Source organism: Mirounga angustirostris, unplaced genomic scaffold, assembly GCF_029215605.1.
Source record: "Mirounga angustirostris isolate CCGP_5_RB_7025 unplaced genomic scaffold, mMirAng1.0.hap1 SCAF_1, whole genome shotgun sequence".
NCBI lineage: Eukaryota > Metazoa > Chordata > Mammalia > Carnivora > Phocidae > Mirounga > Mirounga angustirostris.
Window position 1 is genome coordinate 211,100,654 of NW_026991709.1, and position 10,375 is coordinate 211,111,028.

At 47.3% G+C, this 10,375-nt stretch overlaps 1 protein-coding gene and 1 non-coding gene across 2 annotated transcripts; one reads left to right on the forward strand and one right to left on the reverse strand.

Annotated features, from left to right (window-relative positions):
* Positions 1–1,158: 1,158 nt before the first annotated feature.
* Positions 1,159–1,264, reverse strand: LOC123840627 (U6 spliceosomal RNA). The gene has a single exon (XR_006790029.1). It is a non-coding gene; the product is annotated as a U6 spliceosomal RNA (small nuclear RNA).
* A 6,446-nt stretch (positions 1,265–7,710) lies between these two features.
* Positions 7,711–10,117, forward strand: CD70 (CD70 molecule). Its single transcript, XM_045870378.1, has 3 exons — positions 7,711–7,860; positions 8,633–8,666; positions 9,729–10,117. The coding sequence occupies exons 1-3, from the start codon at positions 7,711–7,713 to the stop codon at positions 10,115–10,117; spliced, it is 573 nt and encodes a 190-aa protein (XP_045726334.1).
* Positions 10,118–10,375: the final 258 nt, after the last annotated feature.

The following is a 10,375-nucleotide window of genomic DNA, read 5'->3' on the forward strand; positions in this document are numbered from 1 at the left end:
ATATGTTAATTGAATTTAAATAAAAATTTTTTTAAAACTTTGTGAAGTGGGCGCCTGGGTGGCTCAGTCGTTAAGCGTCTGCCTTCGGCTCAGGTCATGATCCCAGGGTCCTGGGATCGAGCCCCGCATCGGGCTCCCTGCTCAGCGGGGAGCCTGCTTCTCCCTCTCCCACTCCCCCTGCTTGTGTTCCCTCTCTGGCTGTCTCTCACTATAAATAAATAAATAAAATCTTAAAAAAGAAAAAGAAATATTTTTAAAATAAAAAATAATGAAGGAAGACTTTCTTTACCTGATATTATTTGCTCAGAAACAGATAAGAAATATAAGCGTAAGAATTTGGCATATGTTAGAACATGTAAAATCAATGAGGAAAAGAATGAATGATTTATATTTTAGAAAAACCCAAATCAAATACAGCTACATAGAAAGAAGAAAACAATAATTATGATCCTACCACCAAGAAATAATCACTCTCACATGTAGAGAATACTATGCAGATTAGCATAAAATAAAATCTTAATATATTTATTCTTTTTAAAACCACATTGTAATCAAGTATTTGTATAGCAAAATAAATTTTTACGATATCATTTGTAATAGTTGCATAGTATTTCATGGCAAGGAATGAGAAGAGGTATTTAACTGATCAACAATTTTTGTACTTTCAAGTAATTGAAAATTGTATAATTAAAAAAAAACCTTTGGAGAGTGCTTTTGTATTTAAATATTTTGATAATACTTTAACCATTTCCTTAGTTAACATTTCTAGATCTACAACTGCTTCATAAAATATTATTAAGACTTTTGATATTCATTTTCAAATTGTCAAATGGAAAAGTTGTGCTAAGAATTTTCAAGAAGCCCAATCCTTAAAATGGGTATTACCATAATTCTTTACATTTGCCAATTTGATACGCCTAATGGTACTTTACTTCTATTCTATCTTAATTTTTAATATATTCTTTGTCATTTGTATGAAATAAACTTTCCAAGACTTTTGTTTATATTTTTAGATTCGTATTTGCCTTTTTCATTAAGGACATTAAAATGTTTGATATGTAGTAAACTTCTATTGTGAATGTTAAAAAAAAAGAAAGAAAAGACGCTTAATATCACTAGTCATCACATTCATTTATTTGTCTATTTATTTATTTATTCATAAATATGGAATGCTTTGCAAATTTGTGTGTCATCCCTGTGCAGGGGCATGCTAATCTTCTCTGTATCATTTCAATTTTAGTATATGTGCTGCCAAAGCGAGCACAGGGAAGTGCAAATTTAAATGACAGCAAATTATCGCTAGAATGGCTTAAACTAACATGACTACCCAGACCAAGTATTGTTGAGGATATGGAGCCACTGGAACTCAACATGGGATGGCCACTTGGGTAAACGGTCAGCAATTCCTTACGACGTTGAACATACTCCTAGCATACGACCTGCAGTCCCACTCCTATGAATTTACCCAAGAGAAATGATAACATGCCCACATGAAGACCCACACACAATGCTTGTAGCATTGTTATCCATCATAGCCCCAAACTGAAAACAGCAGAAATGCCCATCAGCTGATGAATGCACAAATAAATGGAATACTACTCAGCAATAAACGGGCACAGAATATTGATACACATAACATTATGAATGAATCAAAAACATTATGCTAAGAGGAATATGTCAAGCACAGAAAGATTACATAATACATGATTCTATTTATATGAAATTGTAGAAAAAGCAAAACCAGAGTGGCAGAAAGCAGGTTGGTGGTTGCCTAGGGATAGATTGGGAAGAGCAACTATAGAAGGGTCACGGGGTAACTTTCTAGGGCAACAGAAATGTTCTAGATCTCGACCGTGGTATTATTATATGACCTTATGCATTTGATAAAACTCAGCACACTGTCACTTGAAATGGATGAATTTTATTGGGTAGAAATTATACCTCCAGTAAAAATAAACCTTCACACTGATGGTGGCAAAAATGAAAAGGCAGAGCCTGGGTCCAGTAAAGATGGCTTCGCTGAGCAGCTAAACCATGTCAGCAAACACTCAGTTCCAAATGTCTTATTTTCAGAGGAAAGTACTTTTCTGAACAAAAGTAATCGCTGTTGGTCAACTTTCCATTTCCTTGCCACTGAAAACGATCTTCAGCGCAAGAGGGTGACCCTCCCATGTCACAGGTCTGCTGCTGATCATATCTTGATCACACATATGGTACAACAGGTAGTCATCTGTTCAGATTTTTCAAGGAACCTGGGGGTAGGCAGTCTAGCTTTTCACAGACCCAGAACACTGAACGTGAGACTTGGTCAAGTTGTTAGTTAAAACCACATTCGTTTCTCAGGGCAAGGTGGATGAACCCAGAGGACGTTATGCTAAGTGAAGTAAGCCAGATGCAGAAAGACAATCACTGTATGGTCTCACTTATGTGTGGAATTTAAAAAGTCCCCACTCATACAACTAAAAAGTGGACCAGTGGCTGCCAGCTAAGTTCTGGGGGATCTAGTGTGCAGAATGATGGAAATAATGAGTAGCACTGGGTTGTATACTTATCATTTGCTAAGGAGGACACCTGGGTGGCTCAGTGGGTTAAGTGGTTAAGCATCTGCCTTCAGCTCAGATCCAGATCTCAGGGTCCTGGGACTGAGCCCCGTGTCAGGCTCTCTGCTCAGCGGGGAGCCTGCTTCTCCCTCTCCTTTTGTGCTCTCTCTTTCTCTCTCTCAGATAAATACAATCTTTAAAAAAAAAATTGCTCAGGGAATAGATCTTGAGTGTTTTCACCACAAAAATCCAACAAGATAGTAACTGTGAGGTGATGGATATGTTCATTAATTTGATGGCGGTGATCATTTCACAGTGCAAACATCTATTAAATCATCCGTGTTAAAAAAAAAAACACATCGTACAACCTCAAATGCATACAATTTTTATTTGTCAATCATACCTCAATAAAGCTGGGAAAAAAATAGAAATGTTTAAAAACCACATTAGTTCCTGTTTCTCAGGCTTGAGCTTTGGCTTTCTGGTAGGCTGCCTGCAGAAATGATCCCCAGCCATTCCCCCCATCTCTGCAGATACGTGTCACTTCTCCCAGCAAGTCATGGAGTCAGTCTACTTCCCATTTCCTTGAATCTGGGTTGATCTTCGGATTTGCTTTCACCCAAAGAATATGGTGGAGTGACACCATGCCACCTCCAGGCTGAGGTCCTGCAACCAGCAGCTTCCAGTTTTGCCTTCTTAGGATCCAGCCACCATGTTAAGAAGCCTGGGATCATTTTGGAGGGCAGTTTGGCAGTTTCTCGCAAAGCTAAACATACTCTTACTATATGAGTCTGCAATCACACTCCTTAGCATTTACCCAAAGGAGGTGAAAAACTTAACACCCGCACAGAAACCTGCACGCAGTTTTATTCATAATTGCCCAAATCTGGAAGCAAGTGTTCAGTAGGTGAACGGACAAACTGCGGGACATCCAGACAATGGGATATTATTCAGCGCTAAAAAGAAATGAGCTCTCCACCCTGAAAAGATGCGGAGGAGGACATGTAAAGGCATATTATTGAGCGAAAGAAACAATCTGAAAAGTCTACCTATGGAATGAGTGCAACTATCTGCAATTCCGGGAAAGACAAGCTCAGGAGGAAAGTGATCAGACTTCCCGGCATCCAGATTGCCCCCACCCCCGGGGTGGGGGGGCGCCTCTCCTCCCTTCCCTCCCCTGCGGCGGTGGCCGTCGGAAGCAGAGTAATAAGGGAGAGAGAAAGTTAGCTGGCAAGGGGAGGGAGCCAGACTCTTGCTTGAAGGTAGGGGAAGCTCTGGTTTCAGAACTTCCTCAAACATCCCACACCACCCAGCGGAACTGGGGAGCGATCGATTGATGGAGCCCCCCTAATGTCCCAGTCCAGTAATTTCAGAGCAGCGGGGGCGGAAAACCCAGGCATGTGATGCAAATGTGTGATCAAACTCAGGTACAGCTCCTCCGCCAACTTCTCTGCTACGTGGATCTGCTATGGAAGATAAAAGTCATAGCACGACACGTTTTGCGGGACCGTGCAAAGTTTTTAAAAAATGACCTCTACTTAGCACAGGCATAAGCCCTCAATAACGACTGGGTGTTTGGGTTGGTTTTGTTTACCTTTTTGTTACTACAAATCCCACCACATCAGACTGATGTGTGAACATCTGCGTTTGTGATGTGAGAGTGTGCCTACAAAATAAAATCCTTGAAGTACAGGGCTGGTAGAAAAGGAAGGTGCATCTTGCCACACCCCACCCTTGCAAAAGTTGGATCCATTTCACATCCCCTCGTCCAGTTGTGAGGATGCTTCTCAGCCACAGGCCAGCAACGCAGCAAATCACCCAGCGCTTTGATCTTTTACCAATTCATAGGTGGAAATGAAAATGTGTATTCCATGGCCTTTTAACTTCCAAATTCTTTTATTATGAAAAGAGAGCGTATCATACGATGCTATTTCAGGCACATGTGCATTTCTTTTTATGAGCCGACTGCTTTTTCTGTTTCGAGTTTTCTAGAGAGTATTAGTCATTTCTTAAAGACGTCACTTATATTTCATACTTCAAAGGAATCATCATCAATGTCTGCTCAACCTTTCCTTTTTCACTCTTGTTTCTCATCTTGCCTGTGTGTTGGGGGAGGGGGTATTCCTTTAAATTGCTATTCTTAATGGAGCGATTACTCATTTATATGTGAAATATTTCAGCACTCTCTTTTATACCTTCTTGGGTTTTTTAAACATGCTTAACACATCACTGCACCAGGATGAATCTTTATGAAATCACCACACTTTCGGTGTTTTCCTGGTTTCTTTTTTTCCTTTTTACACTTAAATCTTTGATCCAGCTGGAATTTACTGTGGGTTTGGCCATCTCTTAAGCTTTTCTGTCAACCGCTGATTGATGTAATTTGCAATTTATTGCCCAGAGAGGTTGACGCCCTTTTTCTGTGTTTATAAGTCACTTGAGTTCCTTTCTTCATGAATTGTCCTTGTCCGTTCGTGCCCTTGTGCGTTCTTCTAATGAGTATTTTGTGGGTGAAAATAACAAAATTGAGGGTGGGCCTTTATTGAGCACCTGCTGTGTGCACTTGCACCATGCTGTGGTCTTACACACATACCTTTCCTCTGAACCTCATCACAGCCCACGTGATGGATGGGAATATTGACCTTAAAAGCTGATGATGGCATGAGTTTCCCAAAACCTCAAAGCTAAAATGTGACCTTCTGGAGACTGGAACCCAGGTGTGTTGGGGGACTGCAGATTCCTCGTACCTGAACACCCGCTGTAGCAATTAGTTTTACCGTGGCTAGATGGAGATCGATCGGGAAGGGACACCAGTCGGATTGCAGGAAACCATCAAAAGTCCGTTGTGGGAGGGGCGCCTGGGTGGCTCAGCTGGTTAAGCATCTGCCTTTGGCTCAGGTCATGATCTCAGTGTCCTGGGATCGAGCCCCGCATCGGGCTCCGTGCTCCTCGGGAAGCCTGCTTCTCCCTTTCCCTCTGCTGCTCCCTCTGCTTGTGTTCTCTCGCGCGCTCTCTCTGTCAAATAATTAAATAAAATCTTTAAAAAAAAAAATCCGTTGTGGGGAACATGACACAATGGGGACTGGAGGTTCTGGAGGTTGGGTTAATGGCTGGGGCTAGACTTTAGAACCCGGCGGGGGTGTCAAACAATAAGAAAGAAGGATGGAAAAAATTCCTAGGATCGGGGCGCCTGGGTGGCTCAGTCGTTAAGCATCTGCCTTCGGCTCAGGTCATGATCCCAGGGTCCTGGGATCGAGCCCCGCATCGGGCTCCCTGCTCTGTGGGAAGCCTGCTTCTCCCTCTCCCACTCCCCCTGCTTGTGTTCCCTCTCTCGCTGTGTCTCTCTCTGTCAAATAAATAAAATCTTTAAAAAAAAAAAATTCCTAGGATCATGCCACCGCTTTCAGGAGAGCTTGAGGTTGGGGAGCCTCCCTCCAACCCCCAGACATAATCCTAGGGCTTTAAGGAAGGAAATTTCTTCAGTAGTTGTTGGTCCCACGGTGCAAATGCCAATCACCTGCATCCCAAGGATTCTGAACGTGTTTGACTCCCTTCTCTCTTTCTCCTTGCCCCTCTCCCACCTCCCCATCAGCCAACGTGGTTGGCTCAAGCTCTGAAATCTATCCCGCCCCCCTATCCATCCTCCAGGTCGGGTCTTCGTGACTCCTCACTTTGGAAGGAAATGTTCAAATTCTGGTGCCTACAGGTAAAGCTTCCTAGAACAGAGCCACGTGCACTTGTGAATTGCGTGGGTAGCAGCTTTCGGGCGGCGCCAATGCAGGCTTAGATCGGTATCTCACTGATACTGACGGCCCTTGGCACAATCCTACCAGCCCAGGTGATCTCTCTACAGCTTGTAGCCCCGTCTTTGTTAGTGGATTCTTGTGGCACCGCAAATGGGGAGGCTTAAAACAACAGAAATTTATTCTGTCACAGTTCTAGAGACCAGATGTCTGAAATCAAGGTGTCCACAGGGCCTCGCTCCCGCCAAAGGCTTTAGGAAAGAATCCTTCCAGAGGCACCTGGGTGGCTCAGTTGACGAAGCGCCTGCCTTCGGCTCACGTCATGATCCCAGTGTCCTGGGATCTGGGATGGAGCCCTGCATCGCTTCGGGCTCCCAGCTCAGCGGGGAACCTGCTTCTCCCTCTCCCTCTGCAGCTCCCCCTGCTTGTGCACTCTTTCTCTCTCATAAAATAAATTTTAAAATCTTAAAAAAAAGAAAAGAAAAGAAAAAGAATCCTTCCTTGCCTGTTCCCGGTTTCTGGTGTTCCGAACAATCCTTGGCATTCCCTGGCTTGTAGATGAATCCCTCTGATGTCCACCTCCATCTTCACATGGCCACCTTCCCTCTACATCTCTGTGTGTCCTCTCCTTTCCTTACAAAATGCCATTCATTGGATCTAGGACCCACTGGAATCCAGTATGACCTCATCTAATTACAACCACGAAGACCCAGTTACCAAGTGAGGTCACGTACCAACTGAGGTTCTAGGCAGACATGAACCTGGGGCGGGCGGGGGGAGACACTATTCAACCCACTGCGGCCATCAGGAAAAGGGGGCCTCTGAGAGGAAGAGAAAGCTGAAGGGTGCTGTGGGGGGTTTATAAGAGCAGGCCAACAAAGTGACCAGCCATCTGCTTCTACTCTCCTTCTCTTGGGCAGGTCAGTCACGTGGCCCCACAACGTGCCAGGGAGGCTGGGAAAGTGGAGAGAAGCACAAGGATATTTGGGGAGCCTCCCTGCCATCCCTGCCTGCTTGCTGTACCCCTAAAGCCCAGTGCAGCATCTGGTCCATAGGGGCTGCTCAGTGAAAGTTTGTTGAATGAATGAATGAATGAATGAATGAACACCAGGAAGGTGAGGGTAAGGAGCCAAATAGGAAGATTGAGGGGCGCAATGCAGCAGTTGGATCCCTGGCCCACCACCCCGCTGGGAGCTGAGGATGGGCAGAAGCTGGAGGGGATTTCCCTGCTCGGTGAACAGCTCAAATCCCTCCCCTCTGCCGGACGGACATCCCCAGAGTGGGGTGGGGCGGGTCCCAGGCAGGTTTGGGCAGGCCGAGGCCTCCGAGCTGAGTGAGGGCTGACGTTTCCTGTTCTCCTGGCTCCGTGGCTCGCCCCGAGCCTGCCAGCAGAGGCAGGGCCGATGCAGCGCTGGCTGAGGGCCATGATGGCAGAGGAGGGTTCTGGCTGCCCGGTGCCCCGCCTGCCCTGGGCGTCCATCCAGAGGGTCGCTCTGGTGGGCGTTGTGGTAGTTGCGATCTACTGTTTCCTGTGCACCCAGCGCCTCGCGCAGCAGCCGCAGCTCGAGTCACCTGGGGTAAGTTCAGAAGGAAGGAGGAGAGAGATGCAAACCTGCCACCTGCTACGGGAGCCTGGGGACCTCCGGGTGGAGCCTTGTGGGGGCGCGGAGGGGAGGTGAACTGCCGGGAAGAGAACGGGATCGAGGCAGAGCCGCGCTCAGACTGACAGACAGAAGACCACACACACACACACAAAATCAGAATGAGATGGAGAAAAATCATCCAGGAAGATCAGGTGGGAAGAGAATAGGGCCAGAGACAGAGACCGAGCAGGCAGATAGGGCATGGCTGCCCTGGATGTCTGGGCTGGGGCATAGGGAATGTCGCTTGAACCCAGGAGGTAAATCCCGGGTGGGGATCCCGGGTGGGGAGGTTGCAGCTGAGAAAGGGGCTTCCGATGTGAGCATGGAAAATGACTCGTCTTTGGTGTTCCCCCAGCAGGCTGACTCAGAGGCTGCTGGGGGCTTCACAAAGCCGGGAGAGGGTGGGTTCGGAGCCTCCGAGGGCAGGATGACCCATACCGCTCTTCTGGAAACCCTGTAAACCCACCACAGGGATCCCCTTTGGGGGCTGCGCAGGCGGGGGGGCTTTGCAGCGGAGAGAGCAGGTGTGGGTATTTAGTCTAAACCTACTTCCTCTTTAAAAGATCTTTTTTAAAAAGTCACAATTCAGTCCAAGGGGTTGAGAAGTGGGTAGGAGGACGAGCAGAGAAAAGAGAGGTCTTCATTTAGGGGGAACTTAAAACCTTCATGCTTATGTGCCCACCGGTTTTCTCTTCTTTTCTTCCAGCGGGACATGGCTGAGCTCCAGCTGAACCACACAGGTAACCCCTCGTCCTTGTGTGGGGGGCAGAAAGAGAGAGGGAGAGAGAAAGAGAAATCGAGATAGACAGAAAGAGAAAGAACAAGAGAAAGGGAGAGAGAGAAAGAGAGAGGGAGAGAGAGAGAGGCGAGGTGGGGCAGTGTGTTTCTGGCTCTCTACTACCTTACTCTTTCTCAGTCCCTCACACTTTATCTTCTGCCTCGGGAGAACTAAAACACCGCCCATCCTGGTCGTCGGTCGCCAGATTCCTTCATTCACCCCTCAGACCTTAACTGAGCAGCTTCTGTGAGCCCGGCACTGTTCTAAGTGCCCCAACAGGGAAGAGAACTCTGCTTCCCTCGTACCCATAGGCTCAGACAGTAAATAAATGAACCCACTAAATACACAGCATTCCACAGAGGGTACAACCCGCCTCTGATAGGTTTTACAGAAAAATTAAGCAGGGGAGGGGATTGGGGCATGCTGGGGTTCGTTTTGCCACGGACAGTGGGGTCCTCAGGAACGGGTGTCCCTGAGAAGGTGGCCTTAGAACAAAGAGGTGGAGGTGGTGACAGAGCCAGCTGTTTGGTGGCCTGTGGGGAGGCCGTTCCCCTCCCAGCCTCCCTCTAACCCTCCCCACCATGAGGCCTTTCCAGCTCCTCCCCAGAGGTTCAGATGCTGTGTTCGTTCCATTTTGTAATGGAGGGAAACCCTGTTCTTTTTCTTCTCTGGCACTTCTCTGGCTGCTGGGACAGAATACGGTAGATGGGGTAGCTTGTAACAGCACATTTCTTTCTCACGTTTCTGGAAGCTGGAAGTCCAGTATCAAAGCTCAGCAGATTCAGTATCTAGTGAGAACCTGCTTCCTGGTCTCTAGATGGCCGTCTCTTCTCTGTGTCCTCACGTGGCCGACCAGGGGGAGAGAGGGCTCCACCCTCATGATCTCATCCCCTCCCAAAGGTCCCACCCAATACCGTGACCTTGGGGGTTAGGTTTCAACTGAGGAATTTTGGACATCTGGGCTATAGCACGGTCCTCCCACCTAAACCTCCGTCCTCCCACCTCCCTGACACTCTGCCTCCAGGATGGCGGCAGGACTGCAGGCTGCACTGGCTGGGAGGCCCAGCCCTGGGCCGCTCCTTCGTGCAAGGACCGGAGCTGGACAACGGGCAGCTGCGTGTCCAGCGCAGTGGCATCTATAGGCTGCACATCCAAGTGACACTGGCCAACTGCTCGTCCTCCCTGGGGGCCACCATGCCCCCCAGGGCCACCTTGACGGTGGGCATCTGCTCCCCAGCAGCCCACAGCATTAGCCTGCTGCGCCTCAACTTCCATGAAGGCTGTGTGGTCACCTCCCAGCGCCTGACACCGTTGGCCCGAGGGGACACGCTCTGCACCAACCTCACTCTACCTCTGCTGCCATCCCCAAACACTGATGAGACCTTTTTTGGGGTTCAGTGGGTACACCCCTAACTATTGCACCTCTTGGCCCAGATCCGTTGGGAGGGTGTGTTTTCTCTTTTTTTTTTTTTCTTTCTCTAATAAAAATGTTTTTTTCTTTGTGTATCTCTGTAATATAGTGCTTTATAATAAATATCTGTTTGGTCTTTGCCCTCATTTCTGGCACGGGGCTCCAGTGCCAGAAAACCCTTGGAATTCCCTAAGTGATGAGAGCGATCAAGGTGTCTTTTGTTATGTTAATGAGTGACTTTTGGAAAGCCCTCCTGGTGA